The 22960-nt window shown below is 41.1% G+C and overlaps 1 protein-coding gene across 2 annotated transcripts; it reads right to left on the minus strand.

Moving 5' to 3' along the window:
- Window positions 1–3810: 3810 nt before the first annotated feature.
- On the minus strand, window positions 3811–22725 carry LOC106581161 (T-box transcription factor TBX20). Of its 2 annotated transcripts, none has more exons than XM_014163056.3 (8): window positions 22165–22724; window positions 20495–20729; window positions 19517–19681; window positions 19092–19200; window positions 10667–10825; window positions 10139–10215; window positions 8241–8350; window positions 3811–7998 (listed from the first exon to the last, which is right to left on the minus strand). In XM_014163056.3, exons 1-8 carry the CDS (start codon window positions 22289–22291, stop codon window positions 7658–7660), a joined length of 1323 nt encoding a protein of 440 aa, XP_014018531.1. In that variant the 5' UTR covers window positions 22292–22724; the 3' UTR covers window positions 3811–7657. The 2 variants fall into 2 exon arrangements, 1 of the variants encoding a protein (XP_014018531.1); XR_014380708.1 differs by having other exon boundaries at window positions 7960–7998; window positions 8241–8546; window positions 22165–22725.
- Between the last annotated feature and the right edge of the window lie 235 nt (window positions 22726–22960).

Consider the following 22960-nt stretch of genomic DNA (forward strand, 5'->3'; position numbering starts at 1 on the left):
TTGTTTATAGTGCTAGGTGTAACTTCTGTTATTGTTTATAGTGCTAGGTGTAACTTCTGTTATTGTTTATAGTGCTAGGTGTAACTTCTTCTGTTATTGTTTATAGTGCATGGTGTAACTTCTTCTGTTATTGTTTATAGTGCTAGGTGAAACTTCTTCTGTTATTGTTTATAGTGCTAGGTGTAACTTCTTCTGTTATTGTTTATAGTGCTAGGTGTAACTTCTTCTGTTATTGTTTATAGTGCTAGGTGTAACTTCTTCTGTTATTGTTTATAGTGCTAGGTGTAACTTCTTCTGTTATTGTTTATAGTGCATGGTGTAACTTCTTCTGTTATTGTTTATAGTGCACGGTGTAACTTCTTCTGTTATTGTTTATAGTGCTAGGTGTAACTTCTGTTATTGTTTATAGTGCTAGGTGAAACTTCTTCTGTTATTGTTTATAGTGCTAGGTGTAACTTCTTCTGTTATTGTTTATAGTGCATGGTGTAACTTCTTCTGTTATTGTTTATAGTGCTAGGTGAAACTTCTTCTGTTATTGTTTATAGTGCTAGGTGAAACTTCTTCTGTTATTGTTTATAGTGCTAGGTGAAACTTCTTCTGTTATTGTTTATAGTGCACGGTGTAACTTCTGTTATTGTTTATAGTGCACGTGTAACTTCTTCTGTTATTGTTTATAGTGCACGGTGTAACTTCTTCTGTTATTGTTTATAGTGCATGGTGTAACTTCTTCTGTTATTGTTTATAGTGCTAGGTGTAACTTCTGTTATTGTTTATAGTGCACGGTGTAACTTCTTCTGTTATTGTTTATAGTGCTAGGTGAAACTTCTTCTGTTATTGTTTATAGTGCTAGGTGTAACTTCTTCTGTTATTGTTTATAGTGCATGGTGTAACTTCTTCTGTTATTGTTTATAGTGCACGGTGTAACTTCTTCTGTTATTGTTTATAGTGCTAGGTGTAACTTCTTCTGTTATTGTTTATAGTGCTAGGTGTAACTTCTTCTGTTATTGTTTATAGTGCTAGGTGTAACTTCTTCTGTTATTGTTTATAGTGCTAGGTGTAACTTCTTCTGTTATTGTTTATAGTGCTAGGTGAAACTTCTTCTGTTATTGTTTATAGTGCTAGGTGTAACTTCTGTTATTGTTTATAGTGCTAGGTGTAACTTCATCTGTTATTGTTTATAGTGCACGGTGTAACTTCATCTGTTATTGTTTATAGTGCACGGTGTAACTTCTTCTGTTATTGTTTATAGTGCACGGTGTAACTTCTTCTGTTATTGTTTATAGTGCACGGTGTAACTTCTGTTATTGTTTATAGTGCTAGGTGTAACTTCATCTGTTATTGTTTATAGTGCTAGGTGTAACTTCTGTTATTGTTTATAGTGCTAGGTGTAACTTCTTCTGTTATTGTTTATAGTGCTAGGTGTAACTTCTGTTATTGTTTATAGTGCTAGGTGTAACTTCTGTTATTGTTTATAGTGCACGGTGTAACTTCTTCTGTTATTGTTTATAGTGCACGGTGTAACTTCTTCTGTTATTGTTTATAGTGCTAGGTGTAACTTCTTCTGTTATTGTTTATAGTGCTAGGTGTAACTTCTTCTGTTATTGTTTATAGTGCACGGTGTAACTTCTTCTGTTATTGTTTATAGTGCACGGTGTAACTTCTTCTGTTATTGTTTATAGTGCTAGGTGTAACTTCTTCTGTTATTGTTTATAGTGCTAGGTGTAACTTCTTCTGTTATTGTTTATAGTGCTAGGTGTAACTTCTTCTGTTATTGTTTATAGTGCTAGGTGTAACTTCTTCTGTTATTGTTTATAGTGCTAGGTGAAACTTCTTCTGTTATTGTTTATAGTGCTAGGTGTAACTTCTTCTGTTATTGTTTATAGTGCTAGGTGAAACTTATTCTGTTATTGTTTATAGTGCTAGGTGTAACTTCTTCTGTTATTGTTTATAGTGCTAGGTGTAACTTCTTCTGTTATTGTTTATAGTGCTAGGTGTAACTTCTTCTGTTATTGTTTATAGTGCTAGGTGTAACTTCTGTTATTGTTTATAGTGCTAGGTGAAACTTCTTCTGTTATTGTTTATAGTGCTAGGTGAAACTTCTTCTGTTATTGTTTATAGTGCTAGGTGTAACTTCTTCTGTTATTGTTTATAGTGCTAGGTGTAACTTCTTCTGTTATTGTTTATAGTGCTAGGTGTAACTTCTTCTGTTATTGTTTATAGTGCTAGGTGAAACGTTGGGCGCCCAAAGAAGACACAGAGAACGGCAAAGTTCGCTGGAGATGTACTGTTGAGGCCCTTTGCTTCACTAGGAGCTGAAAGGAATGAGTCAAGTTAGTCAAGGGTATGTGTTACTGTCTAGTGCAGTGGTTCCCAAACTATTTATAGTCCCGTACCCCTTCAAACATTCAACTTCCACCTGTGTACCCCCTCTAGCACCAGGGTCAGCTCACTTTCAAATGTTGTTTTTTGCCATCATTGTAAGCCTGCCACACACACACTATATGATACATTTATTAAACATAAGAATGAGTGTGAGTTTTTGTCACAACCCGGCTCGTGGGAAGTGACAAAGAGCTCTTATAGGACCAGGGCACAAATCATAATATAATAATGATCAATAATTTTGCTCTTTATTTAACCATCTAACATATAAAACCTTATTTGTTCATCGAAAACGGTGAATAACTCACCACAGGTTAATGAGAAGGGAGTGCTTGAAAGGATGCACATAACTCTGCAATGTTGGGTTGTATTGGAGAGAGTCTCAGTCTTAAATCATTTCCCACACACAGTCTGTGCCTTTATTTAGTTTTCATGCAAGTGAGGGCCGAGAATCCACTCTCACATAGGTACGTGGTTGCAAAGGGCATCAGTGTCTTAACAGCGCAATTTGCCAAGGCAGGATACTCTGAGAGCAGCCCTATCCAGAAATCTGGCAGTGGTTTCTGATTAAATTCAATTTTCACAGAACCGCTTGTTGCAATTTCGATAAGGCTCTCTTGTTCAGATATCGGTAAGTGGACTGAAAGGGATAACGAATCCAGTTGTTTGTGTCGTCCGTTTCGGGAAAGTACCTGCGTAATTGCGCCCCCCAACTCACTCAGGTGCTTCGCTATATCACATCTGACATTGTCCGTAAGCTTGAGTTCATTGGCACACAAAAAATCAAACAATGATGGCAAGACCTGTGTGTTGTCCTTGCTAATGCAGACAGAGAAAAGCTCCAACTTCTTCATCATAGCCTCAATTTTTGTTCCGCACATTGAATATAGTTGCGGAGAATCTCTTTAATCCTAGATTCAGATCATTCAGGCGAGAAAATATATCACCCAGATAGTCCAGTCATGTGAGAAACTCGTCATCATGCAAGCAGTCAGACAAATGAGAATTATGGTCAGTAAAGAAAACTTTAAGCTCGTCTCTCAATTACAAAAAATGTGTCAATACTTTGCCCCTTGATAACCAAGCGTTACATGGTCGCTGCCCATATCATTGCATAATGCAGAAAATACACAAGAGTTCAGGGGCCTTGCTTTAACAAAGTTAACCATTTTCACTGTAGTGTCCAAAAGTCTTTCAAGCTGAGCTACCAGAAAACAGTCAAATTGACTGGAATTCTGCTCTTAGATTATGCAAGTCCCCAATGTTCTGGAGCATGTCTTTAAATGCACTTTACATAAAGATTGATCTTATTAGCTGTTACAGTTGTGTAGAACTCTAGTTATGGTCATGATGGAAGGTGATGGAAACACTGACACTTCAGTTTATACATGATGAGCGATTCACTGCATAAAATAAACAACACTGAGAGACGTTTTGGGGGTGATATATATATTTCTTATGGTTTACAAATATCATATTTCTTATGGTTTACAAATATCATATTTCTTATGGTTTACAAATATCATACACTACCGTTCAAAAGTTTGGGGTCAGTTAGAAATGTCCTTGTTTTTGAAAGAAAAGCAAATGTTTTTGTCCATTAAAATAACATCAAATTGATCAGAAATATAGTGTAGACAATGTTAATGCCTAGAAGGCCAGCATCCTGGAGTTGCCTCTTCATTGTTGACATTGAGACTGGTGTTTTGCGGGTACTATTGAATGAAGCTGCCAGTTGAGGACTGTTGAGGACTGTGAGGCATCTGCTTCTCAAACTAGACACTCTAATGTACTTGTCCTCTTGCTCAGTTGTGCACCGGGGCCTCCCACTCCTCTTTCTATTCTGGTTAGAGCAATTTTGCACAGTTCTCTGAAGGGAGTAATACACAGGGAGATCTTCAGTTTCTTGGCAATTTCTCACATGGAATAACCTTCATTTCTCAGAGCAAGAATAGACTGATGAGTTTCAGAAGAAAGTTATTTGTTTCTGGCCATTTTGAGCCTGTAATCAAACCCACAAATGCTGATGCTCCAGATACTCAACTAGTGTAAAGAAGGCCAGTTTTATTGCTTCTTTCATCAGGACAACAGTTTTCAGCTGTGCTAACATAATTGCAAAATACTTTTCTAATGATCAATTAGCCTTTTAAAATGATAAACTTGGATTAGCTAACACAATGTGCCATTGGAACACAGGAGTGATGGTTGCTGATAATGGGCCTCTGTTCGTCTATGTAGATATTACATTAAAATAATCTGACATTTCCAGCTACAATAGTCATTTACAACATTAACAATGTCTACACTGTATTTCTGATCAATTTGATGTTGTTTAATGGTCAAAAAATGTGCTTTTCTTTCAAAAACAAGGACATTTCTAAGTGACCCCAAACTTTTGAATGGTAGTGCATATTTTTAAGCGTCAGATAGTACATTACACATGATCATTTTCAGAGCAGAAATAAATATATTGCACTTAAAAAATCAACGAAACAAAATCTTGTTAGATGTCATCCTGTATATTTAGATTACACTTAAAGTAATAATAAAAACACAACAAAAACATGACAAAATCCTTGCAGATCTATTTCCCATGGCATACTTTGAGTGTGCATACACATTGTTCAAAATGGAAAGTTTAAAGTTACAATCCCCCTCCTACCAAGACATGGCGAGATTGGCAGCTGCATACACCAGGACATGTTGAAAGATGGGGAGTGAATTCCAGATGTGGGCTATAGATTGAAGAGAACACCATGTGAAGACCTTTGTTAGAGTTCTTATGCAAAATTGTTTAACATTGAAAACACTTGCGTCTTTCAACTGAAAGAGTTAATGCCCTCACTGGTAATCTTCATGTTTGATAGCACCTCGATAACGCCTCCAAGTCCATGCATTGTGTAGGCTACTGAGAGTTGTCCATCAACACGTTTTCAACAAAGAAATCCTGCAAAACTCATTCCAACTCCAAACCTGCTGACCGCTTGTGGACACATGGTATGCAAATGGTGAGTAAGTGGGAACAGTAATGTAAGCTAAATGCAGAGTTAGTGCCCACAATAATATGGCCAAATTGTAGCCTAATTTATGCTTATTTTTTTTGGCTCCATGTGATTGGTTTGTTCAGCATAATAAAATCAAGAGACTCAGCATTGAAAACAAAACCAACAATGAAATACTGTATTAGACCTTCACTTCAATCCAAGTTTGTCCCATTTTGCCCCGAAAGAGAAATCTTCATACTAAAAATAATTGTCAGTATATCTTAGCTGTGAATTAGAGGTTTACAACGCTGCCTTAGGTGTCATATTCTTGCCAAAATAGGAACGGCATTTTACAATAACATTGGTTTTACTGTGGTAACAAACTGTATGAGACATCATTGAATGGATGAATCAATCTGCAATTATTCATTTTTTTTTGGAGGAGTGGCACTACAAAGGCACCGATGCATACACTATGCGTTTTGTGTCACTATCTCAGCTTCTGTGTCATTTTGGTTAGAAGGGGCTAGCTTGATGAATCGCCAATGATGTGACGACCAAAACAGATCTCCCTCCCTGCCCACCCCCCTCTAAGGGGAGGCACCACTGAGTCATTATTTACAGGTGTGGACTTTCTCCCAGAGTGCTGTAGTGTTGACACAGCCTGAGGCAGACATAGATCCTGCTACAGTAATCAGTCTATAGTGTGGCGCCAGAGGTTATGTATTGGTTAGGTGGTGAATCAAGCTTCAGGCCAATACAGCAAGAGAAAGTCCATCTTAGCCTTTCAGGGCTGCAGAGTCTGCAGGTTCTCTCCCCCTCTTGGTACTTCATTGATACATTACTGATTTGCCATTGATTGGTTAGAGAAGACAATCTGCTGGTGTTGGGGATACGTTACGACGTAGTGTGATTTTAACGCTCTGTGACTTCGCTAGAGAGGTCCTCCAAAGGTCTTCTAGGGCCCATTCACACGTGAGACATGAACAAACGTCACCTTTTCATTGACCTCACAAATCTAATACATGTTTTACTCATTGGATGCAGTACATAAAAAGGTATGAGGTGAATAGAAGCTTTTTGGATGACAAAGGAAACTGAAAAAGTAGTTTGAGACCCGGTTAGGGTCAGGATTTTTTTAAACAAATGTTTTCTGTGTTATCTGTTGCAACAGCATGCGTCCTATGATATGGCACTATAATGTGACATTCGTCTTATAGTTTGTGTCCTGTGTGTGTGTGTTTGTGTAGTGTGGATATATTTATGTACTGCTATCAAACATGATCATCTTCCACTATAACTTCTTCACTGTACACATGGCTGGCTTTTTAGATGGGAAAGAAACAACTGGCTTCTCTCTGTCTCTAGGGCATCTATGCGCACAAATGTGACTACCATGGCAACAGCCAACCTGACTGGAGGAGGCTATAGGATTCTGCCTGCAGAGGAAGCTTAACAGAGTTTGAGTTCAAGCAGGAGAGGAGAGATGTTGCCTCTACCCTCCCTGTGAGTTTTGGTCAGCAAGCTGTGGGAATCTTTTGACTCAGTCTAAAATGGCTGCCATTCCTCCATGCCCCAGCAGCTGGAGTGAAGACAGTTCTCCTCTGTGGCCACAAGCGGTGCCCAGGATTGGAAGTTGTGCACGCCCGTAACTTTTGGAGGCCCGTATTCTTCATTAACCTCAGAAGCTGTGAGAGAACAAACAATTACCACACCCTCTGGTTTTAATGTCCGTCAGCCAGACAGTTCACTGGTTCTCCTGTCCATGCTTTTCTGGAGAATGGGTGCAACATGAATATTGTGACCAACAGTTGGAGGGCAGGGGCAAACGACAGTCATCACAAGCAGACCATTACCTATTTCCCACAACGCATCACTGTGCATGGTCATCATTCCTCAGCATCTCTGTTGTTGATTTTTTTTTTTACACCTGGATCATCAGTTTTCATATCTGGGTCGTAAATGTTCATATGCAGGTCAATAGTGTTCATATCTAGTGTTCATATCAGTCTGTGGGTCTCTGTGTCTGTTTCACCAGGTCCCGTAGGAGTCTGTTTCCTCTCTGGTTCAGCTGTCAGCATGCAGGACAGCAGCCAGGCAGCCTCTCCAGGTCGTCCAGTCAATCGCCTCGGCCAGAGGGCTATTATTTACAAGGACATGGTGGTGACGATGGGTGATAATGCTGAGGCGGACAAATCGGTGAGTCTATCTACTTGTGTGTGGAAGTGTGTCTATAAGCGTAGTTGTAGCTAATGAGGGGCTACTCGGCCAGGCAGTCACCCCAGAGGGAGTCATACAAAGGGGGTCATAACGGTGGAGGAGTGGCGCAGTCCCTGGATGGCAGCGTAGGGGCCCTGCTGGAAGTAGTGGTGGTAGCGGGGCATGTGGAAGGAGGGGAAGGAGGGCCCGTTGCCCTGCATGGTGCCCGCCAAGGCTGAGTGCGTCAGGGGCATGCCCAGCCGGCTGTAGGGGGGCAGGGAGCCCTGCATGGGGTGGGTCAAGGGGTTGGCCATGGAAGCACTGCTGGAGCCCATGGCAGAGAGGGACTGGGGGTGCTGGAAGCCTGAGAAACCAGAGGTGGCGGTGACCCAGGAGCTCAGGGAGAGGTTGTCAGAGGCGGTGAACGCAGAACCTTAGAGAGAGATGGAGAAACGCTGTTAGAGACCTCTTACTATAATACTGTCATTGATGTTGCACTACATTGACTCAGCAGCCTTCTATTGGTCCATTTATGTGAATGACGGCTGTTTGAATTATTTGGTAAAATAACGTGGTAGTAGTAACACCAAACGACCCTCATTTGGCTCATTAGCATGATGTGCATCTTGTGAAACGTGTGTGATGACATCATCAGTGTGTGACCAACTCTCTTACCCCTGTGTGCGGCGTGGCCGTCATCCCCCAGTGTCTCCTCCTCACCTGCGTAGGTGCGTATTGGCGACCGTGCGTACGAGTGCTTGTGGATTAAACTCTCAACACTTTCCCTGCAGCAAAAACCAAAGAGAAAGGCCCAAAATATATCTCTATGTTCACTCTTAAACATATTGGTACATTCACACCAAAATATGGAAATATCCTATTCTAAAGTAAAATGTACATTCAGTCCAATATATACTGTATCTGCATTCACACCAATACCCCAAAACAACTCACCAAGATATATCATGTCTTTGCAGTAACCTATAACCCAAATTATATCTTTTATAGTTACACTGGTGACAGACAATGCTGAATGTACAGTATGCAGACAATAGATACACAATATATCAGCAAACACAACATATCTGCACACAGTCAATATATCTGTATACATTAGGTATGTAAAAATAACGAGCCCATAACATTTTAGTTATAAAGGCAAATTTACGGTCTATAAAATCCCAGTGCAACAAAATCACACATAATGTAGATAAAGATAGAAAAGCCCAGAATACACAACAACATTTTTCAATCGTTTTGATACCTCTTTGGAGCATAAAAAGCAAAGATCCTTCTTTTCTAAGTATCAAAGTACCTAATTAAAGCAGTGTGTGTGTCTTAGTCTTAGTGTGTGTACTCTAACAAAAAGTGCATTAGTTCCTGTGAGTCTTGTCAGACAGCGCCTCAGTGACACAGAGAGGGACAGATATGGTGGTGGTGGAGGAGGAGGGTTGGTTGGACAGGAGTGGTCTGTATCACAAGAGCCATGCGTCCACATTAGCTCCCCAATTAAGTTAGGAAAGTGCAATATCTGTCAGCGGTGCAGTACAAATGTGCGTGTGTTTTTATCAGCTCTGGCCTGTCCGGCACAGAGGCCACAGTAGGCCACGACGCAGGGGGCTGGTTTCAATCAGTCACAGCAGCCAATCAAATTACACTGTGTTTTAGTGCAGTGGCTGACTCCAGACTAATGTGATTTCTGCAGCTCCCTGAAGATCAATTGATCAGATCTAATTCACAGCCTTAAAAAAGAGACAGCCAGAAAGGGGGAGTTGGTTGTCTGGATGTCTCTTGGCAGTCTTTGACTTTGCTTGTTTGGTTGGGAAATGGCCTAAGATGGTCTGATTTATCAGCTGATTTTGGCAACAGTACTGGAATTGGTCAATCAAAAAAAAAGGTGTGTTTGGCTGTAGGTCGTGAAATCCTTTGGATGGGACTCTGTGTGTGTGTGTGTGTGTGTGTGTGTGTGTGTGTGTGTGTGCGTGTGCGTGTGCGTGTGCGTGTGCGTGTGCGTGTGTGTGTGTGTGTGTGTGTGTGTGTGTGTGTGTGTGTGTGTGTGTGTGTGTGTGTGTGTGTGTTAGCCCAAAGTTTATAGTAGGGTGGGTTGGCATTGCACCCTGGGAAGTCACTCAGATAACCATAAGATTTCTATAGAAATAAACATTTCAGACAATTACTGGCATTGAAATAAAAACCAACACTATACAGTAACACAGTCCTTCATCTAGTTGCAAAACAAATTCAGTGTCCCCTCCTCCTTTTTCTCTCAATTTCTCTGTAACACACACACACGTATGCAAAACTGTACCACACACACACACACGCACGCACGCACGCACGCACGCACATTCACACACACACACATGCATACCCTCCCTCCATACACACACACTCCTAATGAGCAGAAATAAATAAACAACACGGCATGTGCACTTGCTAATGAGTACATCGCTCCATAGCTAGCTCCTAACACGACTACTCTCAACCCTCTCTCCCAGTTCCATTCCCCTTGTTTATCTTATCCGCGCCGGACAGAAATAAACAAACAGGCAAGGACATAAAATTCCCTGTACCTCTCCATGTCCGTCAGTCGGGAGGAGTCTCGGAAGCCTTTCGCAAACGGGTTGCTGTCGATCTTCAGCTTGGTTATCTGGAAAGAAAGAGGCCCGCAAACAGATTAGATGCTATTTTCTCCTTTCTCTCTGTCTCAGACTCTTATCCCTCTCCCTTTCTGTCTGTCTGTCTCGCTCTCTCTATCTTTTTCCATGGGATAGCCAGACTAAACACACAAAGGGAGTCAGGGATAACCTGGGTGGCAAAACTGGTTTTAGACAGAGCTGAACACACTCCCTATGCATGTTGTCTGTAAACCAGCCACACAACCCCCTATATTCAACATATTGTCTCTACCCGTGAACACTATCCAGCAACAGAACACGTCCTCCCTGGTGACCCCTGGGTCATGTTCACTAGGCACAATACGGAAGAAAGGAGGAGGGAGTAACTGTAGTCAAATACAAAACGCTTGTTTGGTTTTACGTTGTGTGCATTAATAAATAAGACCTTAGTACAGAACAGTTGAGTAGTGATTTACTGCTCACCAGCTGGTTCTGGTAGGCTGTGACCGCGGTAAAGACAGTCTCGGTGAAAACGAAGGTGCGGAACTCCTCTGACTTGAGGTTGAGAAGGGAGGCGGTGTGGTCCTTCTTCTTGATGATGTGGACCCGGGGCTGGTACTTATGCATGGAGTTTAGTATGATCTATAGAGACACAGAGAGGGCAAACACTGGATTAGATAGAGGAGAGAGAATGAGAGAGAGAGGTGTGGAGAGAGATGACAGGAAGTAGAAAGAGAGAGCATGGAGATAGAAGAGGCGAGGTGATAGAGTGAGAGAGGATGACTGGGGTGGCATCGTAGAGAGGAGTGTGAAAAGATTAACATGTTAACACTATGGAGTCTGAGAACCATTTTCCTCAGCTCTTAGTTGTTCTGCTTGATCTTTATCTTCTGTGAAGATGGCGCTGCAGTGGATAGCAGCCGTCTTATGGGTTCCTGAGCAATCTTTTTTTATTTTTTAAGCTGGTCGTATTTCTTTTTGTACATAATGTCTCCGACATCTCTTCCTATGACCGAAAACAGCTTCTGGACATCAGAACAGCTTTCACTAATCTCAATCTGGACAAAAATGTTTACTTCAACGAGTTGTCAGCTCTGGACACTCTGCTTACTACGGACCAGGCCCTACTCCCCGGGAATCGAAAGAGGAAGTGGCGGAAAAAGAGAGGCAGCGGAGCAGACATCCTGACAAGACTGTCGGCGAGCAAATAAACCGCCATTGCCCTATATTCTATTGGTGAACATGCAATCACTGGAGAACAAACTGGATGAGCTCTGTTCAAGACTATCCTATCAACAGGACCTGAAAAACTGTAATATCCTATATTTCTCAGAGTCGTGGCTGAATGAGGACATTGATATACATCACGCTGGTTTTTCGATGCATCTTCAAGACTGGATGGCAGACTCATGTAAGACGAAGGAAGGAGGGGTGTGTCTCTTTGTTAACAACATCTGGTGCACATTCTCTAATGTTAAGGAAGTCTCAAGTTTTTGCTGTCCTGAGTTAGAATACCTCATGATAAGTTGCAGACCATATCTTCATCTATATTTTTCATAGCTGTCTATTTACCACCACAAACCGATGCTGGCACTAAGACAGCACTCAACAAGCTGCATAGAGTTATACTCAAATAAGAAATACACATTCAGAGGCAGAGTTTCTCGTGGCCGGTGATTTTACAGCAGGGAAACTGAAATGCTTTTTACATTTTTACCAGCATGTCACTTGTGGAACTAGAGGTGACAACTTTAGATGACCTTTATTCCACACACAGAAATGCTTACAAGGCCCTCCCTTTAGCAAATCAGACCATAACTCCATCTTCCTGCTTACAAGGCCCTCCCTTCGGCAAATCAGACCATAACTCTATCATCCTGCTTCCTGCTTACAAGCAAAAACACTAACAGGACGTATCTACCTGGGACTCTACCAACACACTTACACATACTTACACTGACACCCCAACACACACATACACGTACACACACTACATATGCCCACACACACATAACGTGTACACATGCATACTGACACCACACACACACAAACACAAACACCACATACGCTGCTGCTGCAGCTCAGTTTATTATCTATCCTGTTGGCTAGTCACTTTACCCCACCTACAGAGCATTCGGAAAGTATTCATAGCCCTTCACTTTTTCCACATTTTGTTGCGTTACAGCCTGATTCTAAAATTGATGAAAGTCATTTTTATCCTTATAAATCTACACACAATACCCCATAATGACAAAGCGAAAAACAGGTTTTTAAACATTTTTTAAAATTAGTAACAAATAAAAAACAGAAATACCTTATTTAAATAAGTTTCAGACCCTTTGCTATTAGACTCGAAATTGAGCTCAGGTGCATCCTGTTTCCATTGATCATCCTTGAGATGTTTCTACAACTTGATTGGAGTCCACCTGTGGTAAATTCAATTGAGAGGACATGATTTGGAAAGGCACATACCTGTCTATATAAAGGTCCCACAGTTGACAGTGCATGTCAGAGTAAAAACCAAGCTATGAGGTCAAAGGAATTGTCTGTAGAGCTCCGAGACAGGATTGTGTCAAGGCGCAGATCTGGGGAAGGGTACCAACATTTTTTGCTGCATTGATGGTCCCCAAGAACACAGTGGCCTCCATCATTCTTAAATGGAAGAAGCGTGGAAACACCAAGACTCTTCCTAGAGCAGCACTCAACCAATCTGGCCTTTATTGAGAGTGGCCAGACGGAAGCCACTCCTCAGGAAAAGGCACATGACCTTCCGCTTGGAGTTTGTCAAAAGCACCTAAAGAACTCTCAGACCATGAGAAACAAGATTCTCTGTTCTTATGAAACCAATATTGAACTCTTTGGCCTGAATGCCAAGCGTCACGTCTGGAGGAAACCTGGCATCATCCCTACAGTGAAGGTGACAGCATCATGCTTTGGGGATGTTTTTCAGCGCTGTTTTTCAGCGGCAGAGACTAGTCAGGATCGAGGGAAAGATGAAGGGAACAAAGTACAGAGCCATCCTTGATGAAAACCTTCTCCAGAGCACTCAGGACCTCAGACTGGGGCGAAGGTTCACCTTCCAACAGAACAACGACCCTAAGTACACAACCAAGACAACGCAGGAGAGGCTTCAGGACAAGTCTCTGAATGTCCTTGAGTGACCCAGCCAGAGCCCGGACTTGAACCCGATCGAACATCTCTGGAGATACCTGAAAATAGCTGTGCAGCGACACTCCCCATCCAACATGACAGAGCTTGAGAGGATCTGCAGAGAAGAATGGGAGAAACTCCCTAAATGCAGGTGTGTCAAGCTTGTAGCATCATACCCAGGAAGACCAGATGCTGTAATCGCTGCCAAAGATGCTTCGATGAAGTACTGAGTAAAGGGTCGGAATACTTATGTTAATGTGATATTTCTTTTTTTCTTTTTTTCTACATTTCCTAAAATTTCGAAAAAACTATTTTTGCTTTGTCGTTATGGGGTATTCTGTGGGGTATTGTGTACTCCCGGCGCCGACAGAGATGGCCGCCTCGTTTCGCGTTCCTAGGAAACTATGCAGTATTTTGTTTTTTTATGTGTTATTTCTTACATTGTTACCCCAGGTAATCTTAGGTTTTATTACATACAGTCGGGAGGAACTATTGGATATAAGAGCAACGTCAACTCACCAACATTACGACCAGGAATACGACTTTCCCGAAGCGGATCCTCTGTTTTGCCCACCACCCAGGACAATGGATCAGATCCCAGCCGGCGACCCAAAACAACGACGCCGTAGAAGGGGCAGACGGAGCGGTCTTCTGGTCAGGCTCTGTAGACAGGCACATCGCGCACTGCTCCCGAGCATACTACTTGCCAATGTCCAGTCTCTTGACAACAAGGTAGACGAAATCCGTGCAAGGGTAGCCTTCCAGAGAGACATCAGAGACTGTAACGTTCTTTGTTTCACGGAAACATGGCTCACTCGAGACACGCTATCGGAGTTGGTACAGCCAGCTGGTTTCTTCACGCATCGCGCCGACAGAACACAAGCATCTTTCTGGTAAGAAGAAGGGCGGGGGTGTATGCCTTATGATTAACGAGATGTGGTGTGATCATAACAACATACTGGAACTCAAGTCCTTCTGTTCACCTGATTTAGAATTCCTCACAATCAAATGCCGACCGCATTATTTACCTAGAGAATTCTCTTCGATTATAATCTCAGCCGCATATATCCCCCCCAAGCAGACACATCGATGGCCCTGAACGAACTTCATTTGACTCTATGTAAACTGGAAACCACATATCCTGAGGCTGCATTTATTGTAGCTGGGGATTTTAACAAGGCTAATCTGAAAACAAGGCTCCCTAAATTCTATCAGCATATCGATTGCGCTACCAGGGCTGGCAAAACCCTAGATCATTGCTACTCTAACTTCCGCGATGCATATAAGGCCCTTCCCCACCCTCCTTTCAGAAAAGCTGACCATGACTCCATTTTGCTGCTTCCAGCCTATAGACAGAAACTAAAACAGGAAGCTCCCGCACTCAGGTCTGTTCAACGCTGGTCCGACCAATCGGATTCCATGCTTCAAGATTGCTTCGATCACGTGGACAGGGATATGTTCCGCATTGCGGCGAACAACAACATTGACGAATACGCTGAGTCGGTGAGTGGGTTTATATACAAGTGCATCGGCGATGTCGTACCCACAGCATCTATTAAAACATTCCCAAACCAGAAACCGTGGATTGATGGCAGCATTCGCTCAAAACTGAAAGCGGGAACCATTGCTTTTAATCAGGGCAAGGTGACCGGAAACATGACAGAATACAAACAGTGTAGCTATTCCCTCCGCAAGGCAATCAAACAAGCTAAGCGTCAGTATAGAGTCAAAGTGGAGTCGCAATTCAACGGCTCAGACACGAGAGGTATGTGGCAGGGTCTACAGTCAATCACGGACTATAAAAGGAAAACCAGCCCCGTCGCGGACCAGGATGTCTTGCTCCCAGACTGACTAAACTTCTTTGCTCGCTTTGAGGACAATACAGTGCCACTGACACGGCCCGCTACCAAAACCTGCAGGCTCTCCTTCACCGCAGCCAACGTGAGCAAAACATTTAAACGTGTCAACCCTTGCAAGGCTGTAGGCCCAGACGGCATCCCCAGCCACGTCCTCAGAGCATGCGCAGACCAACTGGCTGGTGTGTTTACGGACATATTCAATCAATCCTTATCCCAGTCTGCTGTCCCCACAAGCTTAAAGGGGGCCAAGGTAACTGAGCTAAATGACTAGCGCCCCGTAGCACTCACTTCCGTCATCATGAAGTCCTTTGAGAGACTAGTCAAAGACTATATCACCTCCACCCTACCTGACACCCTAGACCCACTCCAATTTGCTTACCGCCCCAATAGGTCCACAGACGACGCAGTCGCAATCACACTGCACACTGGCCTAACCCATCTGGACAAGAGGAATACCTATGTGAGAATGCTGTTCATCGACTACAGCTCAGCATTTAACACCATAGTACCCTCCAAACTCGTCATCAAGCTCGAGACCCTGGGTCTCGACCCCGCCTTGTACAACTGGGTTCTGGACATCCTGACGGGCCGCCCCCAGGTGGTGAGGGTAGGTAACAACATCTCCACCCCGCTGATCCTCAACACTGGGGCCCCACAAGGGTGCGTTCTCAGCCCTCTCCTGTACTCTTTGTTCACCCACGACTGCGTGGCCATGCACGCCTCCAACTCAATCATCACGTTTGCAGATGACACTACAGTGGTAGGCTTGATTACCAACAATGACAAGATGGCCTACAGGGAGGAGGTGAGGGCCCTCGGAGTGTGGTGTCAGGAAAATAACCTCACACTCAACGTCAACAAAACAAAGGAGATGATCGTGGACTTCAGGAAACAGCAGAGGGAGCACCCCCCTATCCACATCAATGGGACAGTAGTGGAGAGGGTAGAAAGTTTTAAGTTCCTCGGCGTACACATCACGGACAAACTGAAATGGTCCAACCACACAGACAGCGTGGTGAAGAAGGCATAGCAGTGCCTCTTCAACCTCAGGAGGCTGAAGAAATTCGGCTTGTCACCAAAAACACTCACAAACTTTTACAGATGCACAATCAAGAGCATCCTGTCGGGCTGTATCACCGCCAGGTACGGCAACTGCTTCGCCCACAACCATAAAGCTCTCCAGAGGGTATAGTGAGGTCTGCACAACGCATCACCGGGGCAAACTACCTGCCCTCCAGGACACCTACACCACCCGATGTCACAGGAAGGCCAAAAAGATCATCAAGGACAACAACCACCCGAGGCAATGCCTGTTCACCCCGCTATCATCCAGAAGGCGAGGTCAGTACAGGTGCATCAAAGCAGGGACCGAGAGACTGAAAAACAGCTTCTATCTCAAGGCCATCAGACTGTTAAACAGCCATCACTAACATTGAGTGGCTGCTGCCAACATACTGACTCAACTCCAGCCACTTTAATAATGGAAAAATTGATGTAATAAATGTATCACTAGCCACTAAACAATGCCACTTCATATAATGTTTACATACCCTACATTACTCATCTCATATGTATATACTGTACTCTATACCATCTACTGCGTCTTGCCATCTTGATGTAATGTATCACTAGCCACTTTAAACAATGCCATTTTTATATGTTTACATATCCTACATTACTCATCTCATATGTATATACTGTACTCTATACCATCCACTGCAGCTTGCCTATGCCGTTCTATACCATCACTCATTCATATATTTTTATGTACATATTCTTATTCATTCCTTTACACTTGTGTGTATAAGGTAATTGTTGTGAAATTGTTAGGTTAGATTACTCGTTGGATATTACTGCATTGTCGGAACTAGAAGCACAAGCATTTCGCTACTCTCGCATTAACATCTGCTAACCATGTGTATGTGACAAATACATTTGATTTGATTTGATTTCAGATTGATGAGGGGGAAAAATGATTGAATACATTTTAGAATAAAGCTGTACCGTTACAAAATGTGGGAAAAGTAAAGGGGTCTGAATACTTTCCCAATGCACTGTATATCTACATATCTACCTCAATTACCTCGTACCCCTGCACATCAAATCGGTACTGGTACTCCCTATATATAGCCATGTTATTTTTCCTCATTATTGTTATTCATGTATCTACAGTATTCCTCATTCATGTATTTACAGTATTCCTCATTCATGTATTTATATTTTAATTTTATATTTGTTATCTTTATTTTTAACTCTGCATTGCTGGAAAAGGACCCGTAAGTAAGCTTTTCACTGTTAGTCTACACCTGCTGTTTACGAAGCATGTGACAAATAGCATTTTATTTGATGAAGAGCATTTGTCCTTTATCTGACTCCATAGTCTATACAGTGGCTCAGCAAGAATGTTATATTGTGTTACTGTGTGGCTGTGGGGAGTTAGTCTGCTATACTCTGGTTCAGATCCCTATGGTTCAGATCTAGATTCATACAGTATACTGTATGTGAGACTGTACTGGGCAAAGGACATGGTGTGGTATGGTGTCCTAAGAACTAGGAGTTTCTGCCTGCCTTCATCAACATTCAGCTAAAATGCTCACAATTGACACATCTCAACTTGAACTTGTGCATGTATAGGAAGCAATGGGAACAAAATGATTTATTGTTTGAAATATGCAGGCTTATTTCGAGTCAGAATTACTGTTCCTGAGAATGATGAAATAGAGTGAGCTTTTGAAAGCTGCCTGTTAAAAGCTGCCAGGTGCATTATAACATGATGTGTCTTTGTGTCAGTGCAATTTCAAATGACTAGCCTACAAAACGACATTCACTGTCAAGGTTTTCGAAAATGATTATATTTGAATGCCAATTATTGATGGGGTTAAATGCATGCATGAATCTCTCTTAAATTCCGCATTGGTAACCATTAGAGATATTTTTTAGATCAACAGGAAAAATGATTTGTTTTATCCTATCCAATCAGCTTTATGAAAATCAAAATCCCATGACATCATTCACATTGTTTAGCAAATATCTATCTGGTGTTGTCATCATATCGCATTGCTCTCGCCGATAGGCCTACTATTTTTATCTATCGAATACCACGGACATGCCCTCGAAATTTAACGTGTTTGAAAATTCAAGGAGACGTTTTTCCGCACAACCTGTTGGTTTGGTATGGTGTAGGCTAATCAGTGTATGATGGTAGCCTAATAATGTTTAGAATGTAAATGAATGGTGTTGCATTATTGTTTTCGTTTCTGAACTATAGGCTTATAGTTCTTTAGTTTAGCACGTGTTTCTGATTCTTGTTAAAATGTAGGCCGTAATAATTTCCCTTACGGAAAAAAATATGATTTGAATATCAAGAAAATATGAATTTAAATGATCAAATGTAACTGGAACTTCACAGGTGAAACCAAGCAACATGTGGGTTTGGAATCCAACACGTCTCTGATTTACAGTTGGGAACATTTCATTTCCCAATAACATGTGAAAGAGATTTGGAAAAAATGATTTCCCATGGGAAAATTCCACGAGATTTTATGGAAAGTTTAAAGAGCAATTCTTTAATAAATCACCTGCAAGTATGTTAATTTATTTAAACCGTTATAATGCCATCTAAACACAAGTCCCGTACATATTTTAGAAATATCCTCCAAATTATCATTGTAATTTGTCAATATTGTTTACACTTTGAGATAATAATTCTTAATCCAATATTGCACGGGGAAACTCTCCACAAGTCCTTAATCAGTTAGTTATATGATGAGGACAGCCTGCATGGGATTTTTCTCGGGTTAGTCTATACAGCCTTCTAATGATTTCATGTTTCAATTCATGGCAGAAATAACATGAATATGCATCAATGTTTCAATACCAATGACAAATCAATAACATACGTGTCCATGTTGGTCCAGTTCGTTGTTGGTGAGCTTTACTTTCTCGAAAGACACCATTTGTTTGAGCAGCTGTTCCCCAGTGAAAGGAGAGTCAGGGTGCACGTATAACCTGCAATATAAATACAATATGTATATTAAAATACATTTTATCATCGAAAAGGCCCATGCAAACACAGAAAAACGTAGTATCATGCTATTCAAAATCAAAAGGACGGATTTGTTCCAATGCAGACCTTTGTCGGTCAAGTTAAAAAATACTTCCAAAGTGTATTTATCTAAGCCATATAGGGTATTTGCTATCCATATAACAATAATTTGCGTCATTGGCTACTACCACATACCATTTTGTGAATGATTTTTACATTAACGACTCGTGCATAAAAGCCTCGCAGTGACGAGAGACGAAAGAAAAAAAAGTCACCCACCGTGCAGGCAGAGGAGGGTCCGCTTTGCCCGCCACGAGCCAGGACGACCTGTGGTAGGCGTATCGGTAGCGTTTGTTGTCGACGGGAACAATGTCCATCAGCACGATGTATTTGGCGTCCGGGTCCACCCCGGAGAAGGACACACGGATGGTGGGGAACATTCTTCTGTTGGAGGGGAAGAGATACGGTAAACACAACGACTACACAAACCCAGGCCAACCATTTTCGCTGAGAGATAAATATTTACTCAAACCTAGGCTCCAAGTAAAATATAAGATGATGAGAGTCATATTTCACTGAATTCCTTTGTCCATAAATATGATCAGTAGCTCCTGTTTTGTATGAGGTTTATGTTTCCTTTATCTGTAGGCTATTTGATGAAACATGTTTTTAGCTTGAGGCATATTCCCTATATATATTTTTTAATAGATATTCATGGAAGGGAGAATATTTGCCTGTAATATATTTTGACGAGCATGACGAGGAAAAGTATTTTGCTTAAATGATGTTAATATTTATACAAATGTTTTTATTTCTCAACATTTGGAGTTGTAAATCGATGACATAATTAGCCTTAGGCTATAAACATTTCCACGCATGGTAGGTGCGCTACAATGATTTGAGGTGCAATTATCGCACATTATCGCACACATATGTAAAAAAAAATAAACATAAATAACTGCCGAAATTAGTCTTATTATAGGCTACATATTTTATAAAAAAATGTTATTCCTTGAGCCTGCAAAATACAAAACAGAACATCCAATTACCCAATGCTTAATATGACATGGGTAATCAGATAGGCTTATAACAGGATTATAAAATGTAGCTTTAGTTTTCGTGTTAGGCTACATTAGAGTATAATTGTCGTTCACATTTAAAAAGTAAGCCAATAGGCCTACGTGGTTCGGTAATATTGTACACACATGCTTTAACATGTAACACTTTTTGTTTTTGCAGTGAGAAATTGAAGTTTACCTTCCAGATTTTGTGATGATCATCTCAGTGCCGAGATCATGGAATTTGTCCCAGAGTTCCTTGGTCTCTAAACTGCAGGAGATTTTGGCCATCTCCTCGCTGGGAACACTGGGGGTGGTTGGGATCAGCGGCTCTGTGCACACTGGAGGCGCGCTCCCGCTGAAATCTCCGTGCCCATCTAGAGAAGACAGCTCTCCCAAACCTTGGTTACAGGAGGACTTCTCCACGAATTGTTCTATGGATGAAAAAACACCATGTTCAAATGCTGGTTTCATTTGTTTATTTTTACTCCAGCTAAAACATATGTATATATCCTAATATACGTTTATAGCAATGTACAAACGCATAGGCATAGTTGTTTCAAAAATGTCATAAATTGGTTATTATTATTTAGCTTTAGAAAGTAGTCGAACGAATTATTGTATCAATTAAACCCAACGAGCCTAGTAGCCTATATAATTTATATATATATATATATATATATATATATATATATATATATATATATATATATATATATATATATATATATATATATATATATATATATATATATATATATATAAATTCCAATACAATGTTTTGTATTCAAATAAATTTTAATAATTATCAATACAGGTGAGGGGTATTTGACAAATGCAAGAATATACATTAAAATGAAGATGAATGGTTTTTCTATTTGCTTTCCATTGAACGACATTAAATTAGCCTACTACAAATTTCAAAAGTGCAACTGAATCACAAAAACAACATATTGGTTATTTCAGTAGGCTACAAATGGCCACGCTTTTTTACTCACAATGATATAGTTCTGGCTAACAGCAACGTGGCTAACAGCAATGTCCGTGTATATTTCTATGTCAGTAATTGCATACAGGTCTAGTCTACTAACCCATGTCTCCATGTATTCACTGAATTCTAATATTTATCTGACGAAAACCTTACATTTACCCTTTTCTTGGATAAATTGAAAAGTAAACTTGATTAAATCAAATATTCAGCAACATGTTAGCAATTATCAGCAAGCACCACTACAGCCAACGCAGCATGATATTTCTGGATAGAGAACATTCTGATATAATGTTGATATCTTTGTTTCATTAGTCAATACACTTTTTGTTGACACTGGATACAATAAACGGTTCATTCAGAGCCTATTCAGTTAAGCATAGGCCTACTGAATACATATTTTTGTAGGCCTACATCTGTAAAATCCATCAATATTGCTTTATGTTCGTATATTGTATTATTTATTATTGTTGTTGCATTGTCGAGATGGAACCTGCAAGTAAGAATTTCGTTGGACAATGTATATCCATGCGTGTCGCGTACATGCAACTAATAAAACCTGGAACTGAAACTTTTGCTGAGTCTATGAACGGGGTTATGCACTGCCTGATTTTTGGACCAATATTTTGTGAAAGGTTATACAAACATATTCATGTGAGACATCTTAAATGAAGGTTCTCAGTTATTTCCCCTTAGGCCCATAGAACATTATGCATTCAGAAGTAGGCCTAGGCCTATAGACAACCCATAGCATAATCGAAGTCAAGATTGATTTAAACAATCTAACAAACAATATAGCCAAAAAGAAAACTATCACGCTCTATTGTAGGCTATATTGAACATTTGAATTCTATGTAAGGCACTGTGCGCGATCGGCTTACCAAGTGGCTTGATGGTGTTTTCATCCGTTTCCTTGTCCTTCGTTTTTCCACTTGACATGATAGCGGCTATCGAGAACGCGTTTGCCCTGGAGGAGAGCTGTGGCTTCGGGGAAGAGGTGTACTCCATGGTGAGAGTAGTAGAAGTTAAACGTCCAAAAGCACAAACCTCTCGCGGAGTGAGCTCTGTAGTTTTATTGGCAGGCTGCACACAAAAACGCTGAAAAAAAATGGAAGTTACTTCGACTGTTTTTTGAACAGGTATGCGCTTAGTCTACTACAGAACAAACTTAAAACACTCTCCTTTTTTGACTCGTTGAACACATTGTTAAAAACCGACTAATCGTTGTGCGTCTCCGCTCCAGTGGCAAAGTCTTATTCGGACTGTTGAATCTTTGCACTGCTCTTAATTTTAGCCAACCCCACTCCCCTCTCCATCGCTATCGTGCGCAGCCAATCGCCTCCTCAGTCTCGACGTCACATACTGTCCTGCAAACTGAATCGAAGCCCAACAGCCTATTAAAAACACATTTTCTTCCGATTCCGACCATTAGCCCAAATCTAGAGGAAACCTAACCGCGACCCGACACTTCACACGTCAAGAGATAGGCTGGACCCACTTTTTTCTTGTTGCTTGATTCGATGAGTTATTGTAGCCCATTGCGTGATAAGATTATATCTAATCTCTAATTGAGAAAAAAATGCCGCATTTGCATAATCGTCAACATGTAGGACTAAATTCTAACTTTCGTAATATTATAGCTTTTACCTTAAAAAAAGTATTATGTTTTATTTCTGA

Source organism: Salmo salar, chromosome 02, assembly GCF_965601325.2.
Source record: "Salmo salar chromosome 02, fSalSal1, whole genome shotgun sequence".
Taxonomy (NCBI): Eukaryota; Metazoa; Chordata; class Actinopteri; order Salmoniformes; family Salmonidae; genus Salmo; species Salmo salar.